The sequence below is a fragment of the Dendropsophus ebraccatus genome, chromosome 9 (genome assembly GCF_027789765.1).
Source record: "Dendropsophus ebraccatus isolate aDenEbr1 chromosome 9, aDenEbr1.pat, whole genome shotgun sequence".
Classification (NCBI taxonomy): Eukaryota; Metazoa; Chordata; class Amphibia; order Anura; family Hylidae; genus Dendropsophus; species Dendropsophus ebraccatus.
Genome location: NC_091462.1, coordinates 18,145,122 through 18,159,706, shown reverse-complemented (window position 1 = coordinate 18,159,706; position 14,585 = coordinate 18,145,122). Strand labels below are relative to the sequence as shown.

General features: G+C 42.8%; 1 protein-coding gene and 1 long non-coding RNA gene across 2 annotated transcripts in view; both read right to left on the bottom strand.

The window, feature by feature from the left end:
- Positions 1-330: 330 nt before the first annotated feature.
- On the bottom strand, positions 331-7,747 carry LOC138801980 (uncharacterized). Its single transcript, XR_011364660.1, has 3 exons — positions 7,072-7,747; positions 1,828-1,916; positions 331-901 (listed from the first exon to the last, which is right to left on the bottom strand). It is a non-coding gene; the product is annotated as an uncharacterized lncRNA (long non-coding RNA).
- A 163-nt stretch (positions 7,748-7,910) lies between these two features.
- The window catches only part of ARHGAP15 (Rho GTPase activating protein 15), a 454,227-nt gene continuing 447,552 nt past the window's right edge, over positions 7,911-14,585 (bottom strand). Inside the window, exon 15 of the mRNA XM_069985075.1 lies at positions 7,911-8,586. Coding sequence (XP_069841176.1) covers positions 8,415-8,586 — 172 coding nt within the window. The 3' untranslated portion in view covers positions 7,911-8,414. The remainder of the gene's footprint in view (positions 8,587-14,585) is intronic.

The window sequence follows — 14,585 nt, the reverse complement described above, 5'->3', positions numbered from 1 at the left end:
ATGTAAAAAACACAAAGTGATGGACCTAGTGGTACATTGGCTTTAAGATCCATTAGAGATCCCAACAACAATCCTAACAAGGTGGGTGTCATTATTGGAATATTATTTTTAGCACTACTGGATACCAAATAAATACTAATATTAAACATCAGTATGAAATTAGTTTTTGAAAACAGTTTCCATTGGGATAGACAGAAAAAGGTTATCAACCATTGGCCACCAATCTACAGTATGGCCGTCATAACCCACATAAAAAATGGACTCATGTTAAACTCATCTTTTTCTAAATATATTTTAATTATTCTAAACCTCCATGTTTTCTATCCAATAAAGTTATACATAAAAAAAAAAGACGTAAAAAGATTGGGTCCAGGGGCGATTAAGGCTGAGTGTTTAGAAGTTGTCTTTCTTCTGCGTTTAGCCCTTGCGCGATCACACTATATCCAGTATATTTTATGATAAACATGTCGAGTCAAAGAAACATTAATGAAGCAATTCCCCAAATAAAACAGACCATCATATCTGAATTGCAGCAGAGAGAGAAAGTGGGGTCTTTGTAGTTTAATCAAGATCTGAAGACTTGTTTTGAGCGTCTGTCATCTTTAATTTTACGGCACTTCATTTCAGAGTGGGACAGCCAGGGTCACATGCAATTAAAACACAGGCAAGATTTGTCTTGTGAAATCTTAACATAAAAAGTAATGTGTTACTTCATTTTAACTTTTTCACTGAACTCAGCGAAAGTCACTAATTACTTCCCCCCTCTTGTCACCTTTTTCAATATAGTGCGTGTATTTTTTTAAATTTTTTTTTATAATTTTTATTTTTTTCTGTTGGCCATCGTACGGAGAAGTTTCGAAATTTTCATATCAAACGTACAGCCCCGGATAACGGAATGAATCTGGGAGGATAAGGAGAAGATTGAAGTTTTTTTAGAAATACATTTTAAATACATCTAAGCCCTTCTTAAATTAAGACTCTATTGGATGAAAAGATACAAAAAGCCATTAATCTGCTTAACCGGGGCAGGTAGGAATACAGATCTCCAAATGACTCATAAATGAAGAGAGTTTAATGCGATATCGGGACAAATGGACTTAAAATTTATCAGTTGCGGGGGAAATGTAGGGAATCAGTTTAGGGCCTGTTTTATACCTAGATGACAGTCGATTCATCACAGTGATTGGTAAATTGCAAAGACCCTTATTAACCTTATTGGTAAGGAGCTTAAAGGTTCATTGAATGCACAAAATAGACTTGCTTATAGTCATCCCTGCTGCTTTTGATACTTTGTAAAGAAAACCCTTTAGATTCACATCCCAATCTCCCCCGTTCGAGCACTCTGCTAATTTAAGTGCGGCCGAGGGAGCCGTAGAATGGAAATAATAAGAATTCACATGAGGCTGTAGCTTTAAGCCTCCATGTCTAGAGCACCTGGAGAACGTCTTATGAGTTTGCTCTTTTGAAGATATTTTTTTGGAAACGAGGGTTGTTTTTTAATTTCTTTTTTTTTTTTTTTAGCGAGTCACCAGGGATTATTTTTGATACCTGTCCAAAAGAGTTATGTCTCCACCAATTTCCATCCCATGCCGCTAATTAACCTTATTGTATGCAGGAAACAGTCAATTTAATACCTGCATTCTTTCTGTAATGCCAAGTAAAATGAAATCTAGTGTGAAATCTAGTTAGCGTTTGCTGTTTTTGAAGTCATTTTGAAGTTTCCAGTTGTGCTGACTGTGACCTTAGAACTGATAGCTGGGAAATGTTAAGCTTCTATTCTTTTGCATTTCAAATACATCATTTTCACTTTTTAGTGTTAGGTCTCACCTGGACTTTTCTGGCAGTCAGATATTTATTATCCTGGAAGACAGAGTCAATTTTCTTAAGACTCGCAGATGGGGGATTTTCAACAATATCTTCAAAGGAGAAAGAAAAAAAAAATCATACATTATATTTTATAGAATCCAAAAATAAATTTGTTGGAAGATAAGACCAGATGTACTTATTGGCCCTATTATCTTTTTATGATAGGTTAGGTGGATTTTATGGTTTTATGTTTGAAATCGTCTTCTTTATGTTGGATTATCCATTCATGTGAACTGTAACTATACCAGTGTATGGGGGGAGGGGTGTGAATGACTGACAATTGTTAAAGCGAATGTACTGTCAGGTACATTCGTTTGAGGTTTTGCATATCAATATAACAGCGCAGGTGCAGGGAAGCCGGAGCCGTGGTCCTTTTTTGAACCGCGGCCCAGAAAACCTCTGCCCCGCCCCTTTGTGGGGCCGCTCCATTGATTTTAATGGAAAACTTTAAGTAAATGTACCCAATGGTATATTTGCTTTAAGTTGTGAGGCTAATGTGTGATGTTGTCAGGATGTTTTCTGTATTGTGCTGTAGTGGTTGATGCTGTGTACCCTAAAGACAAGACAGGCAAACACCAAGGGATTGTCAGAAGGGGGCTGGGTCCGTGGGAGGGTAGGATGTCACTCACAAACAAAACAAAGGTTAGCTGTTAAATGGCCAGAGGGAAAGTAGCATGGAAGAGATGGGTGTGGTGGAGAATCAAAAACCAAAGCAGAAGAAATTGAACTGTGTTCAGACAGTGTTCAGACTGGTACAGAGGAAACATAGAAATAAAAAAACTAAATTATGGCTACAAGCACAGCCTCGGCTGTATACCACAAGCTGAGAACATCGCTGTCGCCCAAACAGGCACGGATATGACAGGCTGATTGTTCTTCCCCTCAACAGCATCTGTCAGGGGAGAGGTGAGAAGTCCCATATGTTAGATGGATAGCTGGTCCCATCAGAATAAGCAGGTTTGACCAACATGTGTCTAATGTGCATAGGGGCCTTTAGTTTATAAAACTGGGAATAGTGTTGCTGAATGCAACCAATCAGGAGTTGTCTTCCAATGGACCATTGTTTTGGTTGATTAACTTGATGGTGTCTTCATTCAGGAAAGCATGTCTATATAATTGTCTGCTTCTGGCACCTTGGAGCAGAGTGGGAGGAAGGAGTGAAGCAATACAGCAACATAGCGAAATTTCAATCCAAATGTCTTCATTGAGTAAAACACACAATCAAGATGTCCATCATGGAGAAGACTGTATGCATGAAAGCGTGCCGGTCATTATGAGGATTTTTTAATTGGCATGGAGTCGCTCTTGCTGGAAGATTGGATGACCATGGATACATCCACATCGAATGAGTTCTGTGCCCAAACCCTTTCTGATTCAATATGGCACAGATTTTACCCGGAGTGGAGAGATTCATAGTTTCTCACTGGAAAAGAGGTCTGAGGCTAGTAGAGGACCATGCTAGAGATGATCGAACATCTGAAAATCTTAGGCTCTATAGAACTTGAACCTTGTCGAGCCTTCCGCATTTGATTCCTGATGCCTTACCGGTCTGTGGGGAAGGAGGAGGCAGCCCGGGTAATGCCTGGAATTCCGGGATTCAGCCTATTACCTAGGCTGAATCCCAGAATTCCAGGCGGTACCCGGGCTGTCTCCTCCTTCCTTATAGACCGGGAAGGCACCGGGTATCAAATGCGGAAGATTCAACAAGGTTCGAGTTCTATAGAACCTAAGAGGCCAACTGAATGATGTTCGATCATCTCTAGACCATGCTCCAGAGAGAAAGAGGCCAACTGAATGACTGAGTTGTGAGGAGCACAGGAACCCATAAATCTGTTGTGTGAAGTTGGTGAGGCTAAATATCATAGAAGGATCCTGGAACTAGTTGGGGTCACTCATGATAGTAAAGGGCTGGTGAATCATAGAGTCTCTAAAAAGAAGCCAGTGGTTGCATATTCTTAAAAGTACCATTATAGTCCATAGCTTAGTGTCTAGTTGGGCGTATATGTAGTCAAAAACAAGAGTACTCCAGACAGGGCCAGCTTCACACCAGATGGCGCCCTATGGGAAATTTGACTTTTTTGTTCTGGTAGAGATAAACTGCACCAAGCTGTTCCCCATAGCAAGTGTTTGGCTGTACCAAATGTTCATGTGTATGGGGTGGATGGAAGAGACGACTATCATTCTGCCGACAGTTAATGAAGATGTACAGGCACTTTAAATATATGTCTTCCCTTACCTTACCCGTTAGCTCAACATATGTCAAAATCAGAGGTATCAGACTTTTAAAAACACTTTGTTGAGAGATGTATATATATGGTCATCCAGTGATTGTGATGCAACTACATTTAGTGAGACAAACCATGATAGTCTCCATTAGATCCATGTCAGCATGGCAGACTTGAGGACGTAATCTTAAAGAGGTAGTTCACCCCCCTCCCAAAATTATTTCAAATCAATTGGTGCCATAAAGTGACAGAGATTTGTAATTTACTTCTATTAAAAAAATATCAAGTCTTCCAATACTTATCAGCTGCTGGATGTCCTGCAGGAAGTAGTATTCTTTGCAGTCCAGAGAGCCTGAGAGGATTTCTATGGGGATTTTCTATTGCTCCGGACAGTTCCTGACACGGACAGAGGTGGCAGCAGAGAGCTATGTGTCAGACTGGAAAGAATACACCATTTCCTGCAGGATATACAACAGCTAAAAAGTACTGGAAGATTTGAGATTTTTTAATAGAAGTAAATTACAAATGTCTGGCACTTCCTCACACCAGTTGATTAGCAAGATTATTATTATTATTATTATTATTATTATTATTATTATTATTTTATTTATTTTAAAAAATTTTTTTGGGGGGGAGGGGTTAACTCCCCCTTTGAGCACAATCTTCTCTTGCAGAGTATATGGTTGCATAAAGCAAGAGATTGCTTTGTTTATCTGTTCAGGAGACCCAACCTTTTGAACCATTTGGAAAAAATTACTCTCCGGAGTACCCCTTTAATGCATATAACATAAAAAGTAGCATGGCTTCTACTGCTGCAATAAGTGCAATTCCTTGTTATACACAAAAAAACATTAACTAAAAAATTTTATTTCTTTCCCCCTTTCCTTACAAAAAATATGACCTGGAAAAGGAAGATAATTTGGAGCTAAATGCAGTTTAATTAACCCATTCAATGACAGAGATTATTGGGCAAACAGCTAAATGTTTCCATCATGATATCCTTAATTAAACTCCTCTTATTAGGAAGTCAATGACAAGAATTAGCCACACGTAATTACACTTAATAATGGGGCAATTAGACAGAAAAATATGAGAAACATGTCACAATATCAAGATTTTTTAAATATTTATTGGCATATGAAGGTAGGGAGGGATGTCAGTATAGGGGTACAGAGGGGGACGTTGTGCTCAGGGATAATTGTCCGAGATGGTCCAAAGATCTGTCTGCCACATTAGAGTACAAGGATGCAAAGTCCTCCAATGCATATATGAGAACTGGTATTAATAATAATAATAAAAAAAAGTTGTTCTTGTAGGCCACCACTTCATAACTAGAACTACCCTTCTTTCCTCCTGATGCAACTGTCTGACCTGTTGCCTTTCATGCCACGGCTTCCTGTTTAGTGTACATCCTGTAACTGACTTCCTGTTACTGCTGTAGACACATAATCCAGCCAGGTCTATCTCCCTCCCAGTACAGTTTCCCGACTGTAACCCCGACCACTACACCCACAGGGGGGAAGAGTTGGCTGAATTCCCAGCTAGAGTGTACAACAGGAATAGGAAGTTGCTGCATGTACAGTCGCCAGGTGGTCTACATAAGAAGGGATGGCTGAGTTTTATTGCAGTTTTGACAAGTCTCTCTTCTGACCACAGTGATGAATACCATTACCTTAAAATCGCTTGTAAATATTATGAGCATATTTTCTTATCAAAGTTTCAAAACTTATCCTTTATTGATAACTGATGCAAAACAAGCATAACTGCAAAATATATATATATATATATATATATATATATATATATATATATATATATATATATGGAGTGAAACGTTTACATACGAGATGGAACACATGGGGGAGATTTATCAAACATGGTGTAAAGTGAAACTGGCTCAGTTGCCCCTAGCAACCAATCAGATTCCACCTCTCATTCCTCACAGATTTGGAAAATGAAAGGTGGAATCTGATTGGTTGCTAGGGGCAACTGAGCCAGTTTCACTTTATACCATGTTTGATAAATCCCCCCCATGGTGTACAGGCAATGCTGGGGCATATCATACATCGATCATTCCTGTGCTTGAATATCCTCATTCATGGTGTACACACAGACATCACATTTCCTTGGAAAACGTATTATTTATAGTATCAAACAACTCAGGTACCTACAAAATTCACATCTTTGTACAGAAACAATATTGTGCACCCACCAGGAAAACATGGAATTTACTCAGAATTTGTCATTTCAATAGATACTAATATTACTGAAATCCCCCCCCCCCCATAACCTATAAGGATGTATTAAAAGGGGTTGTCCAGGCTTAGAAAACATGTTCTCTTCCAGAAGAGCACCTCTCCTGTCCTCAGTTTGGGTGCTCAGTGCCATTGAAGTGAATGGAGCTGAATTGTAATACCCAGGGGCGTAGCTAAAATGTCATGGGCCCTGGTGGGAAAGGTCAACTTGGGGCCCCCTCTTGACCAGTAACACCATACCACTCCAGGAGGTGACCCCGGCAGAGGATGGCACTAGCACACAAACGGCCCACCACACACACCCAGGACACAGCACATACACACCGGCCCACCACACACACAGCACACAAACAGCGGCCCACAACACACATATCACACACACAGGACCCAAGCCCACCACACACACAACACACAAACACTGGCCCACCACACACACAGGACCCAAGCCCACCACACACACAGCACACAAACACTGGCCCACCACACACACAGGACACAAGCCCACCACACACACAGGACACAAACACAGGCCCACCACACACACAGCACACAAACACAGGCTCTCCACACACAGCACACACACACAGCACACACACAGTACACAGGTCCACCACATACACAGGACACAAACACAGGCCCATTACACACACAGCAGGCAGATCGTGGTGATGGAGCAGGATGTGTGGGTGCAGAACGGGTGGGACACAGGCTGTACCTCCACTTACCTCTGGCACCTGGGATGACCGGCCAGGATGTGCAGCTAAAGAAAAAATGGGGTGGAGGTGGAGAACGGGCAGGACGTAGTCGGGCCCCCCCTCGCCTCCATCGCCGCGGTGACTGTGCAGAATGGGCGGGACATGGGCGGGCCCCACTAGGCTTCAGCTGTGGCCAGAAAAAATGGGTGGGACGTGGGTGGAACCCCCACTCGGCTTGCTGTTAAGCAACTGCGTGCATCCATGGGTCTGTGTGACCCATGAATACAAGCAGCTTGTTAAAGTGGGGGCACATTGAGGTGGCAGGGGGGCCAGGCCGCGACCGCTGCGACCCCTGTAGCTACGCCACTGGTAATACCATACACAACCTGGGGACAGGGGTGGTGCTGTTTTTTCTAGAAAGTACTTTACTGTAAATGGAAATCTCCCGTCCTAGTCACTGGCTGGCTTATTGGGCTGTGCATCAACCGGGTTGTGATGTCGGCAGCTCAGGATATCTGGGAGCCTAGCGGGGGGTCCCAGAGCTGCCATCCATCACTCCAAAGACATGGGGAGAGGTGAGTAAAGACACTTGAACTATAAATGATGTCTAGTAATTGGGGTCCCTCTTAGAGACTTTTCATTTTTACTACAGATGAGCGAATCGCTCATCTAAACGAAGCAAGGCCTTCGTTTGATCAGTGCTCCGCTCATCAAGTTGGCTGCTTGTCAGTGCTGCTCCGCTCCATGCCGCTCCACCCCGGGTGCTGGGGAAAAGCTGGATCCAATCCTGGGGAACTGGAAGACGTTTCCCTGGATTGGATCCAGCTTTCCCTGGCATCTTGGGAGGAGAGGCAGCGAGTGGAGCAGCGCTGACAGGCAGCTGACTTGATGAGCGGAGCGAAGATCGAATTAAGCGTTTCGCTTTGTTTAGATGAACGATTTGCTCATGTCTAATTTTGACCTTTAGGGTAGCTTCACACGTACCTCATTTGCAGCGGATTTGACGCGCGCAAGTTTGCAGCGAAATCTGCTGCGAATCCTGGTACAGTGAACTTTAATAGGGTTACATACCCGCAGCAGAATGAGTATGTAACCCGGCCCCTTTAACCCCTGCATACATTACCTGCTCGGTGCCGCCGCTGCATGTGAGGCCTCCCGTCAGTCCCGTCCAGCAATCAGTGCACGGCCCCGCCGCAGTCACTGATTGGCTGAGCGGGAACGACGGGAGCCGGGAGCCTCACATGCAGCTTCGGCACAGAGCAGGTAATGTATGTTGCAGGCAGCGGGGGGTTAAAGGAGTTGACACCTCCATCAATCTATTCTTCTTGTGCTAAACATTGACCAAAGTGTATTTCCTTCCAGTTCAGATACAACTAACAGAAAATGGCATCAAATTCCAATATCATCAGCTCTACAATTTGGTTCTGATAAACCATGCAGACGGCCATGTTCCCAGTATCATTCTCCGGTCTCAGAAGGGTCGGTCCAAAAACAATCCCCAGGCTCTGTGTTGACATGAGGTTGATAGAGGCGTAGGCCAGGGTCCTGTGAAGACAACAGTACGACAGATCAGTTTACATTCCTCCAATGCATCGGGGGTTAATTCTCCGCATTGACAAATTTAGGCCCCTGTGGGAATAAAAAGTTTTACCTAAAGATGGAGTAATTAGCGGCGCGGTTTCCTAAGCGCATTGTAGTCTTACATCTCTCTGAAGTGGAGAATTAAATACAGGCCACTTAGATATGTTGGCCGTGAAAATCTAATTTCTAATCATTTCCCCGTTTGAAATAAAAAAAGATGAAATCACTCGCTTTTGGTATTTTCTCCAATGACTCAATCAAAATAACCACAATCAGAAGATTCTTATTACTTTCCTGAAATAAAGCATTGTTTCATGGGATGTAAAAGTAGCTAATAATTATTCCATTCTAGGCCGCATTACTGGCTGCATGGCTAATTTTAGCCAAAGCCGATGTTTTTCTTGTGCGAGAGCTGGATGGATTTTCTTTTAAATAAAACTGATAAAATTAAGTTTACAGCTGAGTGACTGGTGTTCATTTAGTAAATCTATCTATCTATCTATCTATCTATCTATCTATCTATCTATCTATCTACAGTATCTATCTATCTATTATCTATCTATCTATCTATCTATCTATCTATCTATCTATCTATTATCTATCTATCTATCTCCTATCTATCTATCTATCTATCTATCTATCTCCTATCTATCTATCTATCTATCTATTATCTATCTATCTCATATCTATCTATCTATTATCTATCTATCTATCTCCTATCTATCTATCTATCTATCTATCTATCCATCTATCTATCTATCTCTTATCTATCTATCTATCTATCTATCTCCTATCTATCTATCTATCTATCTATCTATCTATTATCTATCTACCTATCTATCTATCTATCTATCTATCTATCTATCTATCTATCTATTATCTATCTATCTATCTATCTATCTATCTATCTATCTATCTATCTATCTCCTATCTATCTATCTATCTATCTATCTATCTATCTATCTCCTATCTATCTATCTATCTATCTATCTATCTATCTATCTCCTATCTATCTATCTATCTATCTATCTATCTATCTATCTATCTATCTATCTACTATCATCTATCTATCTATCTATCTATCTATCTATCTATCTATCTATCTTTGGTCTAGCTGCCTCATATCTGTTTATCCCTCTCTCTCATATAGATTTTACTTTCTTACAATGGTTACAGCGGTCGTATATTGCTGCTGGTGCATATAAAACAATAAACGTAATCCTTACCTGTCCTTCGGTGTCCTCCTCTGCTGTCTCCTGCTGACTGCAGAGCCTCCACTTCTGAGACAAACTTTTCTTAGCACTCCTAAGAAAAGTTTGTCTCAGAAGTGGAGCCCGCTCAGCCAATCACTGACTGAGATTGGACAGCATCACAGACTGTCACTCCCAAGACAAGTTAGTTTCAGAAGTAGAGGCTCTGCAGTCAGCTGGGGGGGTGGGGGGTGGGATTCCGAAGAAGGATACTGTGGGAGCGCGGACAGGTAAGGATAACATATTTATTGTTTTATATGCACGGGCAGCAAAAAAGGCCAACCGCCAGACAAATCTTTTTAGAAAAGACAATGTAGTGATTGTGGTGGTTTAGCACAAAAGTTTGGTTGTTACATCTATACTAAGCAGCACGATTTCTTAAACAATTTTGGAAATACCAGAAATAAAACAACTTTCAACATTATAGAAGCTGTTTTGGGTGCCAATTTAATTCATATGACCCCCCCCCCCCCAACTATGTTACCTCACCCAGGTCCTCACCAGCTTCACAGTACCCCTTATTTACCTGTCAGATTTCCTCTAGTTCTTTAGACCCTGCTATCAAGGGGCCTTACCCCAACATGGTGCCAACATTGTGCATATTAACCCATATACTTACCCTAACATACCCTAAAGGGCTTTTTCAAAATTTTTACTTCTAATAAATTAGTGTGTTGGTAAATAAAATTGTATTAACTTATTGTGATTCGGTTCCTGTATACACTCTAGCCAGGATTTCAGCTAGCACTATCTCCATCCCACTGCGCATTCTTAACTATAACCTCTCCCACATGATGCAGGTAAATTGAACCCTTACTACCATTACAGCCTCATTTTCTTTTGCAAATTGTCTGCTTTGTTGTGTTTAATAGCCCAACTTCCCGTTTGCTGTACAGACTTCCTGTTCCTGTGTACACTCTAGCCAGGAATTCAGCCAACTCAATCTTCTTCCCACTGCACCTTTTTAACTATAATTCCTCCCACACGATGCTGGCAAATTGAACCCTTACTATCCTTCCTGCCTGGTTTCCCCTATGGATTACAGCTGATTGCTGGGGGTTCCATTGGAGAGACATTTGTGATAAGCTTGATGTCAAGGAACCGTATAGCAAGTTATACACAGTACAGAACCCTTTCAATATATTTTCTGACCCCGCACTAATTCCTCTTGTTTGGCCTAGAGAATAGATCTGTCCAGGTAGGAAAATTTGATTGAAATTGCTTTCTAAGACAGGCTTTCCGGGCATAAAGAACCATACACACACCCGGGCAGAATCCCATTAATGAAATTATTTGTAGAATCATATATACATATGGTAGGTTTCCTAGTAATGAGATTACTTCCACTTAATTAGAAATGAAATTTAATAAGAAAGAGAAGTCATAAATAATTCCACTCCCAAAAATAGGTCATAAATAATAATCTTTTAAGTCAAGATTATATTACACATCAAAAGATACATGATGTAATATACTGTAGATCTAGAAATTGTTATCCACACATCGCGGGGCACAGGAGGTTGAGAAGAAGGTGTTTGCACGAGATATTTCATATATAAAATATAGACGAAATAAATCTTGTTGCTCATTTATTATATTTATTTGAGCATGTACTCTGTAATATATTACATTGATTACATGTCCTTTTATATTTAATAGCTGATTCTCTAAGGCTGGAGCCTGTATAGACAAAAGAGAAAATGGCTATGTTTGCAATTTATAATCCCAGGGAGCAAGGGAAGAGCAGTGCTAAAATTAAAGGGAATCTGTCAGCTCTGGATCAGTGCTCAAGTTTTAAAGAGAGTGTGCTAAGCTGCTGCATGCATACATCCTCCCCTCCCCACCCCTCCATGCCATGATTGATTGATGTATAGAGCTTTCAGCACTAAGCCATGAAGGTTGATCAGATAAAAGAGAAGTCTGGTGATTTATAAAACCTGTCAGCCAGCAGGGGCAGGGGGAAAATCGATTACAAGTACTAACCTACCTCTTCCCATGCCCCGGTGAGCGGTGGGACCGGCCTTGGGACCGCCACCAGGCTCTGGGATCTTTGGTGCTGACACATCATGTACCGGCTTATGGACTTGCCACTCAGCCAGTCACTGACTGGGGCGGGATGCCACTCCATTCAATGATTGGCTGAACGGCCAGTCCATCAGCTGGGACAGACCTTTCCCCCCGTGACATCATCACATCTCAGGAAAAAATGCCTTCCGGCGGGGGTTTCGAGGCTGGTCCGACTGCTCACCACAGGCACAGGGAGAGGTACAGTAAGTTCATACTTGAAATCAACTTCCCCCCCTGCCGACTGCCAGGTTTTATAAATCGCCAGACTTCTCCTTTAAGGTAGGGAGGAAAGCATGCATGCAGCGGCACAGTGAATCTTTACTTACCAAGGTACAATAGTTTATTAGACAGTTGAAAGGAAATATTTCATCTTTGTAAAAACCCTTTAAGAAGTGAAACACCATGCAATGAGTAGAAGGGGAACAAATTGGTTTTGGACCAATGAGGAACACCTGCAGTATTTGCACTATGTGCCCGCACCCTAACACTTCTATGTCATACAGTGGGCGTCAAGATGCAGATTTATGAGAATACTCGCCGGAGGGGGGTGGGGGGTGGGGGCGGGGGGTATTGCAGACGGCAGCTCTGTTGGTCTCTCGGTCTCACATGTAGCTGGGAATAAAGAATAAGTGACACGTTGCTGGATGCAGTGATCTGTGATTTGTGTGTTGAAAGTTGTGGGCTAACATGTCTCTTCTAGGAGCCCAAATCTCTAAAGCATGAAAACAATAACAGAACAGGCGCAGCCATTGTACACAGAGGAGGTAGAATAGCTGGAGCTGTGGTTTAGGCCCAGCTTCCAAAAAGAGCTGTTTTTGTTATGTAACGGCAAAACAAGCCACGCCGGCCAATTTCTATTCAGCTATTGTTTAATGGCTGAGAAAATTGACTTATTCTGCTCGCTTTACACCCCAGAGATTTATTCAATCATCATAATACAGTGAAATTCCTTTAATCCGACATCTGATATTCCAGAAAGCCTTGTGGATCTGAAATCAGAAGAGCAGAAACAGGAAATTGTGCAAAGGTAATATTAACCCTTCCGTAGATATATCATAGATATAACTTGTGGAAAAGACCACCCTGCTGTATTCCTACATACATGAACATGACAGTGGATGTGTGGGAACAGTAGTTGTCTAGGCAAATCTTTATGGGAGGGCACAGTAGTTGTCTAGGTGATTCCTCATGGGAGGGCACAGTAGTTGTCTAGGTGATTCCTTATGGGCGGGCACAGTGGTTGTCTAGGCAATTCCTCATGGGAGGGCCCAGTAGTTGTCTAGGCAATTCCTCATGGGAGAGCACAGTAGTTGTCTAGGTGATTCCTGATGGGAGGGCAAAGTAGTTCTCTACATGATTTCTCATGGGAGGGCACAGTAGTTGTCTAGGCCATTCCTCATGGGAGGGCTCAGTAGTTGTGTAGGCCATTCCTCATGGGAGGGTACAGTAGTTGTGTAGGCTGTTCCTCATGGAAGGGCACAGTAGTTGTCTAGGTCAGTGCTTCCCAACCTTTTCCACCTCAGGGCACACCTTGGAAAAAAAAATTTCCTCGCGGCACCCCTACTAAATAATGTTCTACAAAATAAGAAAACCGTCATACAGTGACTCACAGGTGACGTCTTCTTTGATCTGAGGAGTCACTTTCCCTTTTCCTCTCCATCCGCCATGATGATTTCTTTCAGTTACTTTTCATCTCTTCAGAACCTGCGAGACAAACAATTTAGGCTCCGCACATTTCTAGCAACTTCCTTCTCTTTCTCCCTCCTGTCGGCTCCCAAAGTAACTGCGCTGTTTGGTGTTATGTGCAGTAAAGCGAGTAGGAATGTGGGATGCCCCCTGTATGTAGGATACCCTGCTGTGCCCCCATGAGCTAATAATGCCCCCATGAGCTAATAATGCCCCCAGAGGTGCCCCCATGAACTAATAATGCCCCCAGAGGTGCCCACATGAGCTAATAATGCCCCCACAGGTGCCCCCATGAACTGATAATGCCCCCAGAGGTGCCCCCATATACTAATAATGGCCCCAGAGGTGCCCCCATGAACTAATAATGCCCCCAGAGGTGCCCCCATATACTAATAATGCCCCCTGCTGTGCCCCCATATACTAATAATGCCCCCAGAGGTGCCCCCATATACTAAAAATTTCCCCAGAGGTGCCCCCATATACTAATAATGCCCCCAGAGGTGCCCCCATATATTAATAATGCCCCCGAGGTGCCCCCCATGAACTAATAATGCCCCCTGCTCTGCCTCTTAAAAAAAACAAACATCCTACTCACCTAATCCGCGCTGTGGCTGCAGGCAGCAGCTCTCCTCCTCCTCTTCGGGCTCCATCTTGCGAGCCGCGGGGTCGGGACGTCCGGCAGGCGTGATGACGTCACATCATCACGCCTGCCGGAGAGGTCACGTCCCGGCCTCCCATAGGCTGCTGGCATGAAGTGCCGGCGGCCTATGGGAGTGAATATAGGAGCAGGATGCCGACACTTCCTGCTCCTATATTCTGCTTACTTTAATGTTCCGCCCGCTCATTGTGTGGGCGGAACATGAAAGTGATCCGTGTATCCCGAGAAGCTGCGCGGCCGCAGCTTCTCGGGATGTTAAAGAGATAGCGCTTATTTCCCACCGGGATCCCGCGGCACCCCTG